We start from the raw sequence: 22241 nt of genomic DNA on the forward strand, positions 1-22241 counted from the left end.
AGTGGCCGAAGAGGAAAGAGTCAAACGTCGAGGGTGTAGAAAAACTCGTAGAGGAGATAAGTGGCTTATGGGGCCTTCATGAATATTGAACCACACGTGGCAGACAAACACGAAGACCGACTCGAACACCTCTCTTCACTTGTGTACAAACAAAAAGAATACATGGACAAACGAGATATTTTGAAAAGAAGTTGACGAGAAATTGTGTCCTTGATCACACGACGGAAACGTGTACGGCAAACCATAACCTTTGAATTCGAAATGTATCCGCTCGGGCCGCGATAAAACTAATAAAGAACCGACTTCCTTTTATTCGTTATAAAATATTTATCCCTCATTGTCATTTACAAGATAATCAGCAGGAATGTCGGGCAAAGTATTTTGAGCTACGCTAGTCATATCTTAATTACTATGAAACTCAAGCTTACAGCTCAAACCTACAGTTCAAAGCGAAATAAAAATTACAAGTTTTTGTTAAACTTTTCTGTATAATAAAAAAAATCAGAATTTTGTACAAAGAAGAAAATCAATATCTATTAACATTGACATTTTAATGATTACTCTTTTGTAAGTACTATTAGAAATAATAATCGCATGGGCCTCTTGCAACAAGAGCACGACCTGTAGATGGTCTTCCGAGAACCTGAGCCGGAAACAAGGAATCGTCTTTAGTCGATTAAGAATAGGTCATACGCGTTTGACACACGGGCACCTGCTCCTGGACCAAAGCCCGCGCAGGTGCCCCTTATGTAGTTTTTCAATGTGTCCCACATAATAGAGGCCTGTCATGCCCTGCCTCCTGGGTGCCCTGTTTCGCTCTTTGGAGGACGTGGGTTTTTTTCTTTATTGTATATAGATATGTTTTTATGTGTTTTGTTTGAGTACGTGTTTTTATTAGTGTGAATGGTGAGGGGCTGATGGTGAAATATAGCGTCACCATCGCCCTTCCAGCAGTGTGTATTTAGGGTCGATCTTAAAAGTACCCCAACCACTATAATTTAAATTAGATTATTAATATTGTGCTATGTCGATGGAGGATTAACAGACATCAACGATCAACCAGAATAAATGCAATGGACTAGGTGTGAATGTATTTATTTGTGCGATTGTATATAGAAAGTAGTTTTAAACTGGATTATATTTTTCTTGTGTTGGGGGTTAAAATGACTTAGATGTCGAAAGCCCGTTGGCTGGAAAGAGACTGGGCGTCTGGCTTAAGGGGATACTAGCGACCCAGCCGCATAACGGGGTAGGTGAACTCCCCTGAAGTAGACCCGAGGGTGAGCACATCACGGAATGACCCTTCAAGGTGAAAATCCAATAATAACATGAAAACAAAAGCTCCGTCGATGAGATTTAACCAGAGAAACAGGTTTCCCGGATGATCACTTTACTGTGAAATATTTATGCTATGACATTACGTTTCTACGTTGGTAACCACGTGAATGAATTTTATTGAAACATACAATATGTACAAGACGATACAGAAGTTTGCAGTGAAGCTTCTGTTACGCGACACTTCTTCACACTTATCTCCATGTTAAAGTTAAATAAAATTGCATATTTACATAATACACCGTTATTGTTAGAAAAACAGAAAGAAAATCCCAGTTATCTTAGTCGGATTATAACAGCATTTTCACTCTCCTGTGTCTGTATCTGTTTTCACCAAGTGTGATAATCACCTACCTCCCTGCATCCAACTAGTTTATCTTATGTATTTAGTTAGTTTATATTATATATTTTACAATAATTCGTGATAACTATGTTTGTTGACCTGGATACTGAAATAACTAGAGATCCACTGGAGACAAACTTTATACCACATGATCACGGCATCACATCATCCAACTTTGCTTCCGGATAAATTGTAATGCACTGTCTATTCCCAAGAACCAATATTGAAGACAAAAATACACGATATTGCCAACTGACTTTGTTAAACGTATACTTTAGAAAATTAACTAATTTGTTGTTGTATTCATTTAAATACGTACTAGTACAATTCACGAGTCATATTCTTTAATGGTCCTTCCTTATTTAAAATTGTTTGAACAAACATTATAATTATTTAGAAATCGTGAGATGCGGTCTGGTGTAGTAGGTTTCAGAAAAACATTTTCTTGATCGTGCCAACGTTTCGATCTTTATTGAGATCATCTTCTCAAACATTATAATGTGTTATATTATTTAAAATCTTAAAAGTTTATTAAAGATTTTTAAACTATGTTGTCGCTGGTGATTTGAAAACATCTTTGTTCACTGATGCATAGTTGCACCCTTATAATATAGATTTCCTTATTTTTGTCGGTAGTATACGAAATGTACCATATTTGGGTATAGATAGCTAAAGCTTCACACTCATAAATACATGTTCTACTTGAAGGATTTTTATTCACATGTTTATTAATTTTATTAGGCGTTAGTTCTATGAGAATTGGACAATGAAAAGGATAATAATTTTACTTCTTTCTCTTTATTTCTGTTCAAATGTTTTCTTTGTGTTCACCGACTCGCAGACCACCAACCACCACCAACTGTTCTTTGCAATGTTCTCAGCAAATACTGTGGTGAGCCAATCGCGATCCAGGTCTGTGAGTGTGAGTGCTTCGACTTCTTTTTGTAAGTTGGCCAATCGATTCTTTCTGCAATCCCCCGCCCTGACACCCACATGAGTATCACATTGTTCTTTCTTCCTAGGCATTTGAGACGTCAGGCGCTCCCAGAAAGAGTTGGAGGTATAAGTTGTGCGACCAAGTATATCTGTGCATTTTATTTCCGGCTTCAAATGTTTTTTTAATAGAAAGAGCTTTAATTCAATAAGTCACAACATGCTTTTATCGTTATGAGTATTGCAACAGTAGCATGACCTACAATTTACTACATACGAGTTTTTTTTTATCACAACATTTGTTTAAACATATTTAAAGCAGATCTGTGTAAAAAGCGTTTGAATTTGTATTATAATAAAGGGGCAAATGTAACAGCATGTCTGCTGGAAAGGCAATTCTAATGCGACGCTAATGGATTCACAACACTATTTTAATATTTTTCTTGTGCTATTGGTTAATCGTAACAAGCAATTACAGACGTATTAATTTGTTGATATTAAATCACAACAGTTCCTTAACAACTTCAAAATAAAACTTATTCACCGCCTTCGTTTCCCCCTTGACCATCGTCCAAATATGATTAGGTGTACGCTCTTGTAGTATTGTTACAACTCAAAATCCGATGCAAAATCGTTTTTTGAGTAGAACCATCCTTTCACTTCTTAATTCCATCTCTAACCATCTTGGTATGACTTTATCCGAAAATATCATTCTAGCTTCTTCAGTGCTTCACTGGCTGATTATCGACATGTTGAGCTAAACAATGTTCTTCTATAATAAATAGTTAATATTTATGGAAGGTATTGGTTGAGATAAAAAAAGTCAGTGTCGCGAGCGGGATTCGAACCCACGACCTTCGGCTAAATACGCCTCTGCTCTACCACTTGAGCTATCGTGACTTCGATCCGCTCGGACACTAACTTCCCATCTCAACCTTACCTCTCGAATTTGACCTCCTTTTTGCCATTTTTCAAATTCGTGCAATCTATTTGATTCTCCGCGTCAAATGAAATGGCCACGGAGAGCTTTCGTGAAAATATACTTCAGTTTAATTATTAAATCCATTGCAGTTCGTGGTTCGTTTGACCAATTAAATTTTTCAATAAATTAATATTTATGAAAAGTATCGGTTGAGATAAAAAAATCAGTGTCACGAGCGGGATTCGAACCCACGACCTTCGGCTAAATACGCCGCTACTCTACCATTTGAGCTATCGTGACACTGACTTTATTATCTCAACCAATACCTTCCATAAATATTAATTAATTGAAAAATGTTAATTGGTCAATCGGACCACGAACTGCAGTGGATTTAATAATAAATAGTGTTTAATTAATTGTTACTACACAATGGAATGGTAAAACATAAAATTATAACCATTCTACCAATATTAAAACTTCAAACGCTTTATTATACACGGCTTGAAATATTTTTAACTTGATCCAACCTAGGGCGTACTAATAGGAAACGTTATCGTACACAGATAAGCTTTAACCGTGAGAAAATGACATACAACGGCTCTATCACCAAACCGAGTGGATAATTGTTTACGACCAGAGCTATAATAAAGTCATCACTGCTTGTAGACATACTTCCGAGTTGTTGACCTTAGTCGACTTTGAGGGAGAGAATTGTTTGTACGCGAATTTACTTATTACAGATGTGAACTTTAAGAAAACAGCATTGTTCGGGGGTGGTTTGTGAAGTTTAAATAAATAATTTTAAGGTGTATATATACATTTTTTTAAACGAGGGTTCGCAACAGCAGAGGTTATATCAACCCTCGTGGTGCTGATATTTTGAAAAAAAAAAAAAGCCCATTTGTAAGTATGTCGGGTTCGAATGCAGGGCCGCTGGATTCGAACCCGGGACCTTTACAGCGATGAGCGCCGTGTCAAAGACTAAACCTTGCGGCCACCGACGCCCCCCATTTGATACTATTCTTATTCCTAAACCTTTTTCAATGGCCCTGGTCAGACATTTGATTGAATATGATAGTACCTGGGTCATTACATTATTAGAGGAAGGATACAACCAGCACGAAGTCACACAGAGACTGAGTGTAAATCACTCTACAATATGAAGGGTTCTTTGGCGGTTGTTGTGGCGTTGTGGCCACCGACGCTCCTATTTTAATAATTGTAATACTTTGTGCCTTCCTCAGTGCAATAATAGGTGTTGTGTTATTAGAGCTAACTCTTTATATATTCATAATTTTTAGATATTTAACTTCAAAATGAACATTTAGAATTAAGTATGCAATAATTTCGAAATTATCGTGATGATGATGATGATGATGATGAAAGGAGACTAAGCAGTGAGGGTTTATGTTCCCCAAGCACTGCAGCCTTCTGGCTTATTGTACTTTCCTAGTTTCTTGATTCAGTCTGTCGATTCGATTCTTCTTTAATTCCTTTTCCTGTCTTTTCTTTGAATCTTCGACATGATCGCGTTCGAAGATGATACGGGTGGCTGTTTCTTCCTCCCATTGCATAATATTCACATGGGCTCGTTATTCAATATGCCCATGTTGTGTAGATGCTTTCTCGTTGCAAGTGTCCGATAAATAGTCGTATCTTCCGAGTTTAGCCCTTTAGACCTGTTGCAGTAAGTTTGCCAGTTTTGGTGAGAGTTATTTTTGCATAAGTTTAATGTGTCTAGCGCCCCTAGAGTTTATCGACTTTTCCTTTTGTCTTTTTCCTTGTGTCTAGATTCATTCTGTGATGGAGGATTCTGTTTGATTTTGTTATGCCAAGAATAGGTTTGGGGCCTTGTATGGTTTTGCAGATCCTACTCTGGCCGGTGGGTATGCTTTTTCGTTACCCAAAATTCCTTTGTGTCTTAGTACCCAAAATACCACTTACTTATTACAGAAGTGAACTTTAAGAAAACAGCATTGTTTGGGGGTGGTTTGTGAAGTTTATAAATAATTTTAAGGTGTAATTGTAATACTTTGTACAACTCAGGTTGTTGAGTTCCCCAGGTTTTGGAGATTCTGGATGTTTTCACTTACTAGTTTTGATGTAATTTTTTTTACATATAAATGCTTTATTAGCAGCTTGGTTATCCCATCTTATGAGGATTTTTTGCCAGTGAATCGTCTTTTAAAATTTTCTAAGGGACGAGCATTGATAGCATGTATTTTAGCTTGAAAGCTTCCCTTATGTTTGATTGCTCATATTTGCTTGTTCGAAAAACGCCTGATTCCTTTATGTTTGTTTTTTTAGTCTTCTGTATATGGCTCATTGTACATGATTTTCTTCTCAATTCTTTTCCATAAGAGAATGTTGAAAAGAGGGTTTCCGGGATTTTGTAGTCAATCCTCATTTCAAAGAATGTGTATCTGTATTATTGATGTGTGCCGAAGGGTTTAGTTCCCATCCAGTTTGATTGATTCTGGATCTAACTGAGTTTTTCTTCGCTTCTCCTTGCATTAGTATTTCCAATGAGGCAGATTTAGAAGGGAAGAATGTATTTGATGGGGTTGTTTTCATTGCCTTTGACAATTACGGTACTTCAATTTTGTTAAATCTCTGAATTTTTGATCTAGTTTAATTTGGTTTACATTAAAGTATTTGCAATTAATATATCAACAAAGAAACTTAAATGTAGTTTGAAAGAAATAACAAAATAAGTCCGGTGACCGGTTTTTTCTTTTTTGTCGTCTTTGAGCGTATTATCACAAACGTCAAATAAAAGAATTTTCGCATATCTTTGGGCTCGTTGAAATCGTCCGAAAATAACTTCTGCGCTTTGTAAGTGTTTCTCGGTCCGTTTAACTCATATTAGCAAATAAGTGTATAAAATATTTCTCTTCAATTTTTGCCCTGTTAAACACGTCCTCATATCCTCATAAAATTAAGTCAGCCTTCCGCGTTGAGCGATGCAGGCACTCAGTGTTCATAAGGATTCCAGTCCAAGTTATCGGTAGAGCTTCCCACCGAAATAGTCCTGCTTATAATCAAATGAATAATTGCTGTATCGTGATATACGGATGCATGCACAAAAGCGTGGAGATAAAATCATTAAGGAGTTATAAAAGCTGACTTTTTCTCAGTCAGCAATTTAGTGAATCTATGACTCGTTTAAGAAATAAAACGAGATCTTTATCTATTTAATGGAAATCGTGCATGCATTTCGCTCATACGAATTCAGAAGATTTGTAGGATTTATTCACGAACATTTGCCACCTAAACTTTGCACTTTAAAATTGATGTAACGAGATGAGAGCAATCTCTTCAAATTGATTGTTTGGAAATCGTGAGATGCGGTCTGATGTGAAGTAGGTTTCAGAAAAACATTTTCTTTATCGTAACTACGTTTCTATCTTTATTAAGATCATCTTCAGGGCCTGGGATTTACAAACATTGTTTAAATTTAACAAATACATGTAGGATGTGGAAAAGAGTGAATTTATACGATGCAAAAAAAGATTTTTATATTCAATCAAAGAATTTCTTCTCTTGAGTGAGTACAAATACTTTGATCGAATATAATTTTTTTTTAAATGTATAAATTCACTTTTTTCCACATCCTACATGTATTTGTTAAATTTAAACAATGTTTGTAAATCCCAGGCCCTGAAGATGACCTCAATAAAGATCGAAACGTTGGCAGGATAAAGAAAATGTTTTTCTGAAACCTACGTCACATCAGACCGCATCTCACGATTTCCAAATAATCATAGACTAACGGTCACTAATCACCACACATTCTCTTCAAATATAAAATTAAAGAACGAAAATCTATCTTTGTCGAGTGAAATCCTGTAAAAGAAAATCTTACAAAAATAGGTGCCGATTTACACTTTGTGAGATTCTTGTCTGGTAATGATGAACCTGAAATATGGTCGTTACCGATCATTTTTGTCTTCCCATCCTCGCTGGGTTGGTTTATCCAACGATCTTGGTCGGCATTTTGCCATCTTCAGTCACCAACCCAGGGAAGATGGGAAGACTAAAATAATCGATAACGACTAAATTTATACGAATTATCGTTATTTTATTTTTTAATTGATTATACTTTTAATATAAGGCCTTGGTTAAGATGAAAAAGTAAGTGTCACAAGCGGGAATCGAACCCACGACATGCCTAGATAGACCAAGTCCTAACCTAAGGCCGTGGGTTCTAATCCCGCTTTTTACACTTGCATTTTTCATCTCAACTAAGACCTTATATTAAAAGTATAATTAGTTAAAATAATTAATACGGTCAATAATGACTACTAAACACATATATGAATTTATACTTTTTGTTTAAAAAAAGTATAGGCTTATATAGCTGAATAATACTAAATTTAATATACGATTTTCAAATTTTATTTATTCTTTGTTTCCCCGTGAATATATTTCTTTTCAGATACTGACTTATTATATTTTTATAAATTATTGCATAAAGTGAAGCAAAACCATCAAATGATGACGATGATGATCAACCAACAAAATATCATCGTGTATTTTCTCAAATCAAATTATTTGTAATTTCCATGTAAAACAATTACTGTTCGTTATAAAACAAGCATGACTTTTTATCTGATGGATTGCAACGTTTAATAATTATTAATTATATTAATTAAATTATATTTGTTTTAGAGAGCTGGTACTTCTGATGGTTGGAGCAGTGAGCAACTTGTCACAGACACTTTCATTGGTCAGAGTAAGTTATGATCAATTATTATTATTTTTGTTTTTAATAATGGCATATTACATTAGAAAAAGCTCTTTGTTATATTTAAATGCTTAAAGCATTTGTACGTTTGTGTTATAATAACCTCTTTCCACAAAAAATCTTATTTAATTTTATACATTTAAATTATTATTTAAAAATGTGATGTTGGTATTTTCCATGAAGTTAGGACCGAATCCCCGAGAAGTAATGAAGGTCATAGCCAAAGCAACCCTCAGCCACAGGTGGTAGAAATGTTTAACAATATATATATCTATCTTTATAATTACATTAATATATTTTTTTATTAGGAAGAAGAAGAACCCTCACTTATTAGTAAAAAACTTGCAAGTTTCCTTTCACTGGGAAAAGGAAGCGATTCAGAAGAACAAATTGCTGCGCTTCAGGAAGAGAATAGGACACTGAGACTTGACAATGTAAACTTTTTTACATAAATTGAATTTTGTTTGTTCTTGATTCTTATTTGAAATTGCAATTTGCAAGGAATCGAAAGCCCATGAAATTAGGACCTGTACAAGGATCATTCGTGAACTTGAGTCATTGGTCGCAGTGGGACAGGATGAAAATTCCAATCTTTCCACAGGAATGGAAGAATTGGACATTCAGCACCAACAAGCTATCGGTATGCAAAATCTTTTTGTTATTATCATTACAGATATGTAAACGGTTTTTCGGTTGCAGAGCAAGTCCTTTCAGTTAAAGAAGAAACGCACAAACAGTTGGAAGCATTGCAAAAAGCATACGCAGAGCTTGAAGAAAGTCATAGATCCCTATCTGAAGAAAAATCTGACAATAATCGGAATGAAGAAAATAACATTCATGCTGAAGAAATCACAAGACTACAGGAAGAAAACCGTCTTCTGCATACGGAGTTGGAGGAAGCGAAGAGAAAGGCCGATCAGAATGAAATTTTGATCCGGGAATTAGAAGAACGAGATAGGGAGCTGGAAGAGCTCGAAGGTGTCAACATGACTCTACGTAGTGACATTGACATTCTACGAGAAGCACATAATGACAGTGAAACAAACAGAAGCAGTCTTCCACCTATTCCTGAAAACAACGAGATTGAAGCCCTAGAGCACAGGATCGCTTCGCTTGAAATGGAAACCTCCATACTTAGGGAAGTCCGATCAAACCTAGAGACAGAAGTCAGCAACTCAAGCCTTCGCATCGAAGAACTGAACCAAAGATTGCAAATATCAGAAGGGACCAATCGCAACCAGGAAAACTTACAAATTGAGATTGAAAAGGCAAATGAAGTTCAATTGAAGCTTAAGAAAGAAGGAGAGCTTAAAAACAGGTAATTCAAAAAATCCATATTTGTTACACTTATGTTCAATAAAGTAGGTTTATTCCTGGGGGAGGGTAGTATTAAATAAAGTTGGGTATGATTTTTAAATTCATTATTTTTATTGAGTGAATGAGGAGGATGAAGTAAATTTATAGTAACTTGTGTCAAAATGAACAAAATTAAATTTGGAAAACATTTCATTTTCAGTAAAAGATGTGAATTTCAATGGCTTATTAAAGATTTAAAATGAAAATATTGATTAAATTTGTTGATTTAATTTACAGTTACATAAGAGATCTTGAAAATGAGCTTGAGAGAGCGAAAAAAGATAATGATGAATTGAAAAAATTGATTTCTGAAAAAGATAAAGACAAAGAGCTGTCATGGTATGAAAATCACAGTAAGGAGGAAAGCTTGCTGCAAGATAATGCCACTCTTAAGAAGAAACTTAGCCAGATGGAGTTGCAGGCAAAAGAAGTTGATAAAGAGCTGGAGAGGCTTCAGAAAGAGAATGAAGTCAAACAGAATAAGATGTGTGAGCTGATGTTCGAGATGAACTCTGTCTCTGAAGATTTGAAAAAGTCGTTAAAAAAAGAGTCAGACTTAAAACTGCAGATTAAGGAGTTGGAGTTGAAACTAGACTCGAGCAAAGACATTGAACAAGAGGTGACACAAGAGCGATCAAAGATGATTGAGTTGAATGAAGAGATGGTTAAACTTCAGAATGAAAATTCACGGCTTCAAGAAGAGCTCCACTCAAAAAGTTTAGAGATAACACTTTTGAAGGAATGTGCTGATGCTGAAAGATCAAATTTCACATCGGAAAAAGCTCTACTTTTAAAAGAAATAGAATCACACAAAAATGATGAACTGCATATCTTAAAAGAGATTCAAAACCAAAAAAGCATGGAATATAAGAAACAGCTTGAACTGAAAGAAGAAGAGCTCCATAAGTTGAAGATAAGCATTGAAGAAAGAGAGTTCAATTGGAATGAACAGTTAACATCCACAGTTAGTGACTTAGAGATGAAAATTGCCCAACGGGATGCTGAATTGCACAGATTGCAAAGAGTGGACCTTGATAGGAGCAATGTTGAAGAAAATATTAACTCAGAGTTAGAGGTGCTCAAACACTCTCTCGACATGACCAAACAAGAGTATGAAGCATTTAAACTGAAATCAAATAAGAAAGAAACGCTCATTAGAGAAGAACTAGCAAAGAAGTATGAGGAACATGAAAAAGAAATCGTTGAAAAGTTGGAGAAAAGGATAGAACAGCAAGATCAACAACTGGCAGCACTTCTGCAAAGTTACAATGATGTTAAATTCCAGTTTGAGTCACTTCAGGAAAAGCTTGGCACTGTCGAAAAAAATCTCAATGGTCAAATTAATGATAATAAGGAACTTTTGAAACAGATTCAAGTATGTATTAAAAAAATTATGATTATGTCAAATAAGAAAATTATTTTACATGTCTTAACATAAAGTCCAATCAATATATTTGTTTACATTTAAGATAAAGGAAGTTGTTGCTTCGGGACTTGCTAGTGAAATGGATCAAATAAAACTCACACTTAAACAAGAATGTAACAATGGTGAAAATTTAAAAAAACAAATAGCACAACTGACATCCCAAAAGACAGATATTGAAAACCAGTTAAAAGTAAGTTTAATATTTCTTAAGTTTCTTGTCAGGTGTATAAACTGAGATTTTACAGGAAAAGGAAGCTTTCTTGGAACAAATTAATGCAGCAAAGTCTAAAGAAATCACAACATTGAAACAAGAGGTAGAAAGCCTGAAAAACCAATTGGAGTACGCTACACAGCTGATGCATGTTGCAGAAAGACAGGAAGCAGAAGGACGAGGAGTGACTCCACCTCCACAGAAAGTAAATATTTTTTTATACTTTGGAATAGGTTACAAAGAGTCTAACCATTTGTCATATTGATACATTTTAAATATCTATTACATGTTCATAGAAATAACTTCATAAAAAAAAATTTTGTGTGTGAATTTCCCAATTTTTAATAATAATAAATGAGAGTTTGTCTGAGTGCATGTATTTATTAGCGTGAATGGCGAGAGGTGAGGGTGAAATATAACGTCATCATCGCCCCTCGAACGTTGAGAGCGTAAGAGTGTGTGTTTGGGGTCGATGGTGGAATCTTTATAAAAGTTCTCCATCGACCCCGATCTAGTTTAGTTTAAGTATAGGTCGGTGGAGGAATATCAAGTATTCCACCCAAACGGAATGAGTGTACTGTATTTATGTGTATGAATGTAGTGTTTGAAAGGGTAAATAGAATATAGACTTAGTTGGGGGCTGAAATGACCTAGATGTCGGAAGCCCCAGTCAAAAAAAAAATAAAATAAAAAATGAGACGGACGAGGTGGCGAAAGCCAGGACGTCCCACCCTCCAGGCAGGACCATTGCAATCAAGCACTCTGACGCTAAGCTTGTAGCAAAAAATGTGATTAAGAAAGATGGCAGCGTCACTGGGTGGGGTTGTCCAAGAGGCTCTTGTGAGGCAGAGAACCTGAGTTGGAGATGAGGACTGCCCTCACCCAATTGAGGATGGGCCATACGCTGACACATAGGAACCTGCTTTGGGGCCAAAACCTGTGCAAGTGCCCTTCATGCCAAGAAAGGTTGCTCGATGTGTCCCACATAATAGAGGTGTATCATGGCTCCATACATAGAGAGCATGTAGGCATGCCACCGGATTTAAGAATGGTTCTCGAGCACAGCAGTTGGTTTCTAGGTTCTTTGTTCCATTTTTTAGAGGATGTATGCTTTTTTTATTGTATGTATTTATATTGTGTTTTGTTTGAATGTATTTATTAGTGTGAGTGGTGAGGGATTATAGTGAAATATAGCATCACCATCACTCCTCCAGCAGTGTTTGTGTTTAGAGTTGATGTGTAACAACTGTTGATTTTGGATTGTAGTCTTGAAGGGGCAATAAATAGGCCGAAAGCTTCACTACAATTTTTGAGTTTTCTTTGATACTTATAAAACTCATATTTTTATTCATTATTTTATGTAAACATAAATTTAAAATAATAATTGTTGTACTAATAAAATGATTACCCTTTCATTCTTTTTTATTGAAATACATCCAATTTTTCCTTTGTAGAACACCTGCTCCTCTGAGTGCCAGGAAACACAGGAGGAATTGAATCAGATTACGACTGCATTGTTAAAGGAGCAAACAGAAAATAAACGCCTCTTGAATCAAGTGAATGAACTTAAGGACGCAAATACAAAAGTGAACACCCAGCTCTCCAGGCTTCAAACCCACTTGATGGAAATGGAAAATTATTATACATCCCTTGAGATTTCGTCCAGTAAAAAGATCGCCGAACTAGAAGCCAAGCAGGCGAAAGTAGATGACTGGGTCAAAAGTTCCTCTACTGCTTATACCTCGGCAAAGTAATTGAAACACAAACATATCTAAATATGTCTTTCAAATTGTGTTTGTATTGCAGTATTCGAGCTAATCAACAGGTGGAAGCGTTAACTAAGCAAGTCAAGCTTTTAACAGAGCACAAAGAGAAGATGGAAGCTGAACTATCACGAGCTGAAGATGATGCACAGAAGCAGCTAGCTGCAGTCACCAATCTCCAAGCAGTGCTGCACCAATTTCAACAGGGTAGGTGTATTAGCGTTAAATTATTAAATTTTTATGAAACACTTTGATATATTTTTTCAGATAAACAAAGGGACATTGACTTTGAAACAGATCGCATAAAACAAAAGCTCAATCTGGCGTATATGACAAATAATGAATTACTTGCTCAAATCAAGGATCTTCAGGTAACTTATAGCTTATTTTAAAATTTATATGTCCTACTTCTGTAAAATTTACTCTTTTCTTCTTTAAGTAATCAATTAATCCTTAGTGAAAATTATTTTTCAGATTTGGTAGGTAAAATTATAATTGAAATTTTAAAATTGGTCGGTTAAGATAAAAGCTGTCAGTTATATGTAATAGTGTTAGAATGGTAATATTTCGCTTTTAGGACCAACTCAGTGAAACAAAAAAAGGTCTTGTGGCGGCAACGAGGTTGAGCGAACAGCTGGATCAGAAAGAAGAACAAATTGGGACCCTTAAAAGCGAAGGTCAGTATTTCCATAAAAAGTAGTAGCTAAAATAGTAAATGGCATGTTTAATGCAACAGCATGAGATGACAGCATGGATCATCAAGCGACATGGTACACCATTTACAGTTTAAATAGCTTGATAGTTTTTGTCGTTTTGGTCGTCTTTTTAATTAAGAATGTCTTTGTTTTTTCTGTCCCAATTTAAAATTTCTAAACATTTTCTCTTGTGAGTTATAATAATGGGAAATATTTTGTAATGAATTGTTTGAAAATGAATTCTTGATAGCAACTTTTACAGAGGAAATTTAAACTGTATTGCAAAAGTTTGTGAGCAACTGTCTGCTTTATATGATGTTATGTTAAACATAATTTATTTACAATCATTAATTCTTGTGTTTGTACATTAAATGATAATAAATGGCACATTCTTAGCTGCTACAGTATACAGGTCCATGTCAAGTTAACAACATAAAAAAACTGAGTCTATCTTGTTTGACTATAACTTAACTGGCTGATCTAAATTGTGCTAAAACTGTTTCCGTCGAGGGAAATTGTTTGTTTCAATTATGCTACATTTACTTGTGAAACATTGTAAGTTATTTTTATCTCAAATCGCTGTTGGGTGGAACGTCAGAAATGTCACAGATGTTTGTCTTGCATGCCGACAGATAATTCATATAATCGTTCATTTTTTTAGTCGTTCAAATACAAATGCTGTTATTTTACTTCTGATTTATCTATCTGAAAAATCAATATAAACTGAATGCAGCTTGATAATGTTTGCTATGTGGAAGGATGTGCAATATTGGAGGTGAATGGATCTAATCTGGTTCAGATAACTGGCTACTGGATAAATATCATCTGGTAATTCTGGGTTTGCATGACCCTCCTGGCCCAGATTGCCGGTTGATATTATTCCATGAGCTGGCCTAACCAACTTTCTGCTTTACACTTAATGGATTTCCTTTAATATTTTTAATTGCTTAGATTAAAATAGTGAAATTTTAAATAGCTTGTAATTCATTTGTAAAATATTGTAACATTTTTTTATTGATTTTATTATTGTAATGAATTGATTTACTATCATTGGGTAGTCAATTTAAAATTTACTAACATAAAGGTTGTACGTTGAGATGGGGAGTTGGTGTCCAAGTGGATCGAAATCACACTAGCTTTTTCATCTCAACAAAGACCTTAGATAAAAAATATAATTAATTTAAATAATTAATACAGTCAATTAGGACTACCAAATACGTACATGGATAAATAAAATGTTTTATTAATTTTTTCAACATTCAAAAAAATTTTTTTTCCAAGTTACACATTTCCAATTATTTTAACATCAAAATTCAAAATGCTTATTAAAATCAAGTCAAAAGAATAATTTTAAAAAAAGCTATTTTTTAAAGTTTGAATCAAATCACAATATTGTTAAAATCGTTAGATGTCCTAACTGTCTATTAGCTGTTTTAAGTTTTTAACAATGAGGATGATTTTTTTTTTTTTTTATTTGAAAACGAGCCTAACTTAGACTGTTCACACTTTTAATGAATGATTGTGATGTACACTTATTAACTTATTGATCCATGAAACTATAAATACAATTTAAAATTAGTTTTCTCTCTTATTTATTCAAGTTTATGTATCATAGCATATCTCATTGCAAATAATTTTTAATATCTATATGAATAGCACATTTATGAGGCGCTTGTTTTGAATAAATTCCTAGTAGAAGCTTCAATCCGACACGATGGGAGGGGCAATAGAATCTCATGCGGTAACTGTGGAGTAATGTTTCTTATCTCAGACTATCACATGAGATTACACTGATCCTTCTAATTTACTGCTGGCTAAGATGTCTCACTGTTAATACAGAGCATAGTTTTAAATCTTTAAGTTATAAATTGTGCATGATTTTTTTTTGTTAATAGATGATTTATTTAAATATTATTAATCATATCCACCAGATATTTTCTCCATATTTATAATTTTAAAAAATAAGGGTTAATTAGCATGTTTGGAAATTAAAATTATATTCAAAGTACTAGTAAATCTTTAATTACCAGGTAACAAGAAAAGTTTAAAAGTTTGTACAGGTTTAAAGAGTTAAATTAAAATTAATTTAGAAAGATTTTATTTTTGGAAATAGACTCCATTCCTTTTTTAAAAATGTAGTTCCTACTCACAGTACGTTGTTTTCCAACAATCGGGATTTCAAGCCCCTTAACTCATCATCAGATTGAAGGATTTCTACAACCATGTCTCTTGACATGAATTAAAACATGAACGACATGAATAGAATCCTTCAACTTGATTGATGAGCTAAGGGGTTGAAATCCAGATCGTTGGAAAACAACTTACTGTGAGTAGGACCTATCTTTTTGAAAAGAGGATTGAACACTGCACTCACTCCATCATTCACCATTTCTATATAGTCTCCATTACCTTCTTTGACCTTCCACCCCATATACTAGCCTTCTTATACTAGTCCTGGGCCTTAATAAATAAATTCAGCTCATTTTCCAGCTTCTGGCGATTATCAGGCTCCTAATTGCACATATAATTGTACATTGCTTAGAAAAGGTGCAAGTTAGAGGGGGTAAGGCCTGGAGAGGGTGTGGTAGGACTTACATACCAAGCTTCATCATCACTTCATCTTTTTATTGTCAATTTATGAGGAACCCATTTACTCAGCTTCCACTTCTCTTTAAGTAAGCTAAAGCCAATGGTTTTCTATCACTTACATTGAACACTCTAACAAGCTCCTGACAGGTTTGACCCAAATCAAGTTCAATAGATTCCCTAAATTCGTCATCGTTCAAGACAGGTCTACCAGACTATGATTCATATTCACTCTCCTTATTCCCAGAAGCAAACTTTGTGAACTGCTTTTTGGCAGTGCCCTCACTTAACTGTTTCACAAATTTTATGATCTGCCTCCGCCACAGCACGAGCTTAAATTCATACCTTAACACACATGAATTATAGGTTTTGAAATCACGAGAAAGAAAAAATTTTATAATTTGCTGTGAATTTATGATATTTTTTCTTTATCAACTTATGCATTATCCTGTTGGTACTATGCGATTCTAATTCTTGTATGTAAATAAAAACGTTGATTAACAGTATTAAAAAATAAGTGAACAACTTCAAAACCTTTTCTAATTACCTGGAATTAGTTTTTTCTTGACTTGAATTTTATTTTTTTATCTAATTTTCCAGTATAAGACAATTCATTTGTTTGGTATTAGTTGTGACATCCATTGAGGAAAAAAATTACAACAATAATTAACCATGCTTAATTGCTTGAGGAAGTAAAAAAATTAGTGAATTTCCAATAACTAAGACTGTTTAATCTTCATAAAAAATTACTCTTTTATTAATAATTATTTTTCTGGTGGCAATGATTCTGTTTTTTAGCATGTAAGATAGAAATTTTGTATTTTTAATTTAGTTTTAAAACCATTAGAGAAACTATAGCAGTTTTGTTTAAATTATTTTATGATATTATTTTTTCATAGCATTTTTGTGCATTGTTTCTGCATATTTATTTTGTTATTGATTGATATTTATATTGTAACATCAAACTACCTTCCCTTATATCATAAAATCTACGTATTTAATTTTTATTCAATAAAAAAATACAAATTCACATTATCGCTTACAATTTAATAATACTTATAATAAATGGTAAGCTATTTTATTTTAAAGGTGAGAACAGTCATTAAGACAATAAATGGTTTAAATAAATCTTGAAATATTTAAATAATAGAATTTGTGCTCTAAACAATCATTATCAAGAATTCAAAAGTAAGTTGTTTACTTTTGTAAATGTAAATATTAAACTTATAAATTTTTTTTCTAATAACTACAATTTTATTTTGATGTTTCAATATTGGTTAATACCTCACTAATAATTTAATAGGAGTGTAGACTCTATATTCTGATATTATTTCATCTATATAGCATGAAAACTTCATCATGTACTTACGTTAACATTAATGACAGTTCCTTCCAATCTTTAGCCGTTACATAGCACAATGACCAATTTGGCAAATTAATTGCCTCAATTTGCATTTTTATTTTTATTGAAACATCTTTATTTTCGTTTAGTTTTTTAAATAAAGAAAAGCATGAATTCTATGCCGAGAATGTGCAATTTCAAGCCTGATATGTGCTGTTGAGAATTGTTCCCATTTCACCTGGGCCATTTGTGGTGTATGCTAAGTGTGAGTATTAAATCAGGTACTGGTTCATGAACAAAAACCGTACATGAATAATACTCACACGCAGCCCACCCTAATCACACATCTTCATCAACGCCATTTGCATCAGTACTCATTGTTGATACTGCATGAAAACAGTTGTTACAATAATGAAAAATAATACTTTTTTTTCTTTTTTCTATGTGTGCTTTTAACTTGATGTGTTTTTTCTACTCTTTTTTTTAGTGGCAGGTCTACAGAAAAAGCTTAATAGTGCTGAAGACAAGCTGAAAAATATCAATAGCACTTTTGAGGCAAAAATTGACAGGTAAGCCTAATAAAATTGCCTATTTGGGGCACCGGTCAAAACCAATTTTAATTTCATTGGGATTAAAATCGTGTACACTATGCTCCCAATCTTTGAGTTGTACCGTAATTCTTAACATCCTAATTTTATTAGAAATTGGTACCAAGGTGATAAATTTACCATGTATTCGGGAGATTGTAAGAACCACAAGAATTCATTAATAATCAAAAATAATGTTTGTGTGTGTGTGTGTGTGTGGGGTGCACGTGCGTGTGCGTGTGTGCACGCGCGAGTGCTTTATTATACATGATTTGTTCACAATTAATCACTTTTGTTATTCTGAAAAAAAAAAAAATTTTGCTCTCGTATTTTTTCTTTGCTTCACAGAAGAACATTGAATCATGGATGTGTCCACTAACCCGACCTAACCTAAATTTAAACCTCAATCTAACCCTAAATTAAACAAAATAATTTTCTTTTAATGTTGTTTACTAAATATGCATAGTGTAATCAATTGCTTACATATCCCATCTTTGTGTGTTAACATGTAAATCATGCATAAGAATTTAGGTATGAAGTTAACACTTTGATAACGTTAATTGTGCATTTTTTCAGAAACTTAATGAAAAACTTACTTGTCGGTTACATTAGCAGTGGGACACAATATAAAGAACAGGTATTAAGGGTGATATCACAAGTTTTAGAATTGAGTAAAGAGGAAAGGCAGAGAGTCGGTCTAGATTCAGAAGAAAACTCAAATGGTCCTCAACAGGTATAGAAAAAATGTTCGCTTTTAAAATAGTATAGTATATTTTGATATTGTATGATTTATTTTCAGTCTTTATCTGAGGCATTTATTAAATTCCTTGAGACTGAATCTCAGCCAAAGCCACAAATATTCCTTCCATTAAGCCAGCCACCCTCTGTAAGTTTTGACAAAATAAGTTCGAGAAAATAAGTGAGCTAAGTCTTATGTCTGTTTTCAGTTGAATCCAAGCAGAAAGTCTTCACAAAGCAGCCCTGCTGGTTCCATTCACCCTGAGGAAGCCCACCTCAATCTACCTCATTTTCCAGTTGGTCGGAATGCGGGTTCGATTCTTAAAGATGTACTCAAAGACAGAAACACATAATGACTGTGAATCTGCTCGAGTTTTAAATTGTCTTTTCCCGATTCGTGTAAATGTCTCATTTAAATAATATCTTGTAAATACTTGTTGAATTGTTAATTTTTAATGAATATATACATATATGTTATAATTAAACAAATATTAAATAAATACACAATATTTGTTTACCTCCGTCAATAAAATAATAACTTAATTTTGTACGCATTTCCTCACACCATTTTTTTTTTAAATTATAAACAGAACATCAGAATTGTACCATTACTACACACAGTAAGTATACATATGAACATAAAGAAACAGCAACACTTCTCCAAAGACAACAAAGTCCTTTCTTCTAGATACCTTTTGAATTAGATACATTTTGAAAGATCAGAAGCTCTTAAACACATGCTAAGGGAATGCAGAGCAACATTCCTCTGCAGGGACGTCGGTGGCCGCAAGGTTTAGCCGTTGACACGGCGCTCATCGCTGTAAGGTAAAGGTCCTGGGTTCGAATCCAGCGGCCCTGCATTCGAACCTGACATACTTACAAATGGGCTTTTTCAAAAACAACGGCACCCTGAGGGTTTAAACATTACTCTGCAGGATTGTAGTACAATACAACCTTAAAAGAAATAAGGTCACTGCAAGTGAAGGGGGTAAAAATTTGAGCGACCAAAATCTAAAATATCTAGCTCTAAACATGAGATGTATTCACATTTAGAAGCATAGATGGCCGCAATGGTTTAGGTGTTGACACAGCACTCATCACTGTAAGGTTCCCGGGTTGAATTCCACAGGTATTCAAACCTGACAGATAAATGGGCTTTTTTTTCAAAACCACTGGAACCCTATGGGTTCATATAACCTTGCAGTTGAACTCTTGTTTAAAAAATAATTAGAAATTTTTATTAAATAACAAAATATAATTTCCATAGGTGATAACCTAAATAAACTAAAAAACTAAATAAATTTAAAAAAAAATTATTCATTTGTGAAATACACAGGCAATGTTCACAATTAGCATCTTATTCTCAGTGGATTTGAGGAAAATACTAAATTCAACTAAAACTAAACAGCCTATCAACAATGATTTAATAAAACATTCATAATAAGAAGGATGACAACAACAAAAGAAAGTGCATTCTGATATGCGCTTGGGGTGATTCGAGACAAGAGGCTCTCCCTATCTTGCCTGTGCGGCCTCTCTGATCATGGTTTTGGATCAACATGACTGATTCTCAGGATACCTTCTTGCCGTGCTCTTTCTAAAGAGGTATACTGAGCTGGAGCTGAAAAAGAGTTTAAACAAAAAAGTATGTGCTGAAACCATACATAGAGTAATTTTATGAAAGTGTTGCAAGATAAAAAGAAAGAAATATTAGAGTAGCACAGCTTCTGCATTTGGAATCTGAGGCTAGTAGAAATGGAGTTGTTACTGGTCATGGATAAGTAAATTGTACAACTGCTGAATTAGAGGGTTGATTTTCACCTCCCCCCTAATCGCACCACTTGCCAATTTCTGCCAAGAATGGGTACTTCTTCTGGGGGGAGAACCCGTTTTACGAGCAGAACTATCATCTGCTACCTGGGCTATAAATATTTTTATTCCTGGGTAGGCTGTGTGTGTCGTATAAATTTAGGAAAAGCCCCAATATGGACCCATGAGGTATACCATTTTGATAGATCTTGATGTTCACACAGCAAGGTTTCACTTTACAGAAAACGAGTGGCTGGTTAAATGTCTGGATTATCATATAGAAACTGTCAGGAAGCTGTTTCTTTACTTTTAATAGTAGACCATGATGCCAGACATTATCGAATGCTTTATCATTGTCTAAGAAGACCCCCAGACAGACCTTTCTCCTTCCAGGGGTTTTATAGGAATGAAGAGCCTAGAAGTTAAATTGTGTGTCTGGGAGCTTTGAAGCAAGAAATGAAAAGATTTTTGTTAGCAGGAGTCTCTTGAATGTTTTAGATAATAGGTTGAGTAGAGATAATAGCTCAAGGGATTTTTTCTCACTTTATTGGGCTTTTTTTTATTGTTGCAATGTTAGGTTTAATCAAAGTATTTGTTTCTGTGTGACCTTGTGTGTGCATTTCTGTGTAGATGTGCCACTTGTGTCGTGTTGAGAGTGTTGGTGAGATATTAATGTTTTTATTTACAAATGTTCGATTTTGAAGGAGTGGGAAGGAAGTAGAGATAAAAATTTATTTTTCTGTGAGGAGTCGGCTTCTCTGAGGTGAACAACACGACACACGACAGTGACACTTCTAAGGGAGTCCACTGTTGCCCTCCACTCTCACATGATCTGGGACCCAGCAGAGTATTAAATGAAAAAGACAGTGTCACTAGCCGGATTCGAAGGTCATGGGTTTGAATCCCACTCATGACGCTGACTTTTTTTATCTCAACCAATATCTTACATAAAGATAATTTACAAAATTCAAACTGTCTACAGTGTTTAGCATTTCTTTTAATTTTGTTTATGTGAAAGAACGTACGCCAAGGTGTTGCATTCTGAATTCTGCTGATACTGGACATATAGCCAAAACTTAACCAAATCCTCTCTTGCTTCTAAGTGGGGTTCTAAGATAAACTAATTCACACCTCGTTTTAAATAGCCATCCCTCAAGTTAATCGACAGTTCATGAAAATAATTTACATTCGAAGTTCAGCTATTTTATAGAAGGTGAACCTACTTGATTCTCTAGCATTCGCCAAAGGCTCTTCCCGATGTACCATTTTCATATTTAGTATTATATTTGATAGTTGGCTCTTTCCAGAGAGATAAATCATTTAAGGGACTGAAGTCGCAACTGTATTTTTCAAAAAGATTCAACCAACTCTAAAACTAAAAGTTTTTTTTTTTTTTTTAACCACCTCAATAGTAAGAACTCTAGTAAGTCTGCAGGCTATAAGTCTGT

At 34.3% G+C, this 22241-nt stretch overlaps 1 protein-coding gene across 3 annotated transcripts in view; it reads left to right on the top strand.

Moving 5' to 3' along the window:
* LOC106668803 (thyroid receptor-interacting protein 11-like) overlaps nt 1-19420 on the top strand; it is a 46920-nt gene extending 27500 nt beyond the window's left edge. For all 3 annotated transcript variants that reach the window (XM_014397912.2, XM_014397913.2, XM_024224971.1), the window contains 16 exons: nt 8205-8268; nt 8464-8522; nt 8589-8714; nt 8782-8920; nt 8980-9598; nt 9874-11011; nt 11106-11252; nt 11308-11478; nt 12728-13023; nt 13080-13243; nt 13304-13407; nt 13614-13713; nt 18147-18228; nt 18823-18979; nt 19046-19132; nt 19194-19420. In XM_014397912.2, coding sequence (XP_014253398.1) covers nt 8205-8268; nt 8464-8522; nt 8589-8714; nt 8782-8920; nt 8980-9598; nt 9874-11011; nt 11106-11252; nt 11308-11478; nt 12728-13023; nt 13080-13243; nt 13304-13407; nt 13614-13713; nt 18147-18228; nt 18823-18979; nt 19046-19132; nt 19194-19337 — 3597 coding nt within the window. In that variant the 3' untranslated portion in view covers nt 19338-19420. The remainder of the gene's footprint in view (nt 1-8204; nt 8269-8463; nt 8523-8588; nt 8715-8781; nt 8921-8979; nt 9599-9873; nt 11012-11105; nt 11253-11307; nt 11479-12727; nt 13024-13079; nt 13244-13303; nt 13408-13613; nt 13714-18146; nt 18229-18822; nt 18980-19045; nt 19133-19193) is intronic.
* The last annotated feature ends 2821 nt before the right edge of the window (nt 19421-22241 follow it).

This window comes from Cimex lectularius, unplaced genomic scaffold, assembly GCF_000648675.2.
Source record: "Cimex lectularius strain Harlan isolate CLEC.00 unplaced genomic scaffold, Clec_2.1 scaffold25, whole genome shotgun sequence".
Lineage (NCBI taxonomy): Eukaryota > Metazoa > Arthropoda > Insecta > Hemiptera > Cimicidae > Cimex > Cimex lectularius.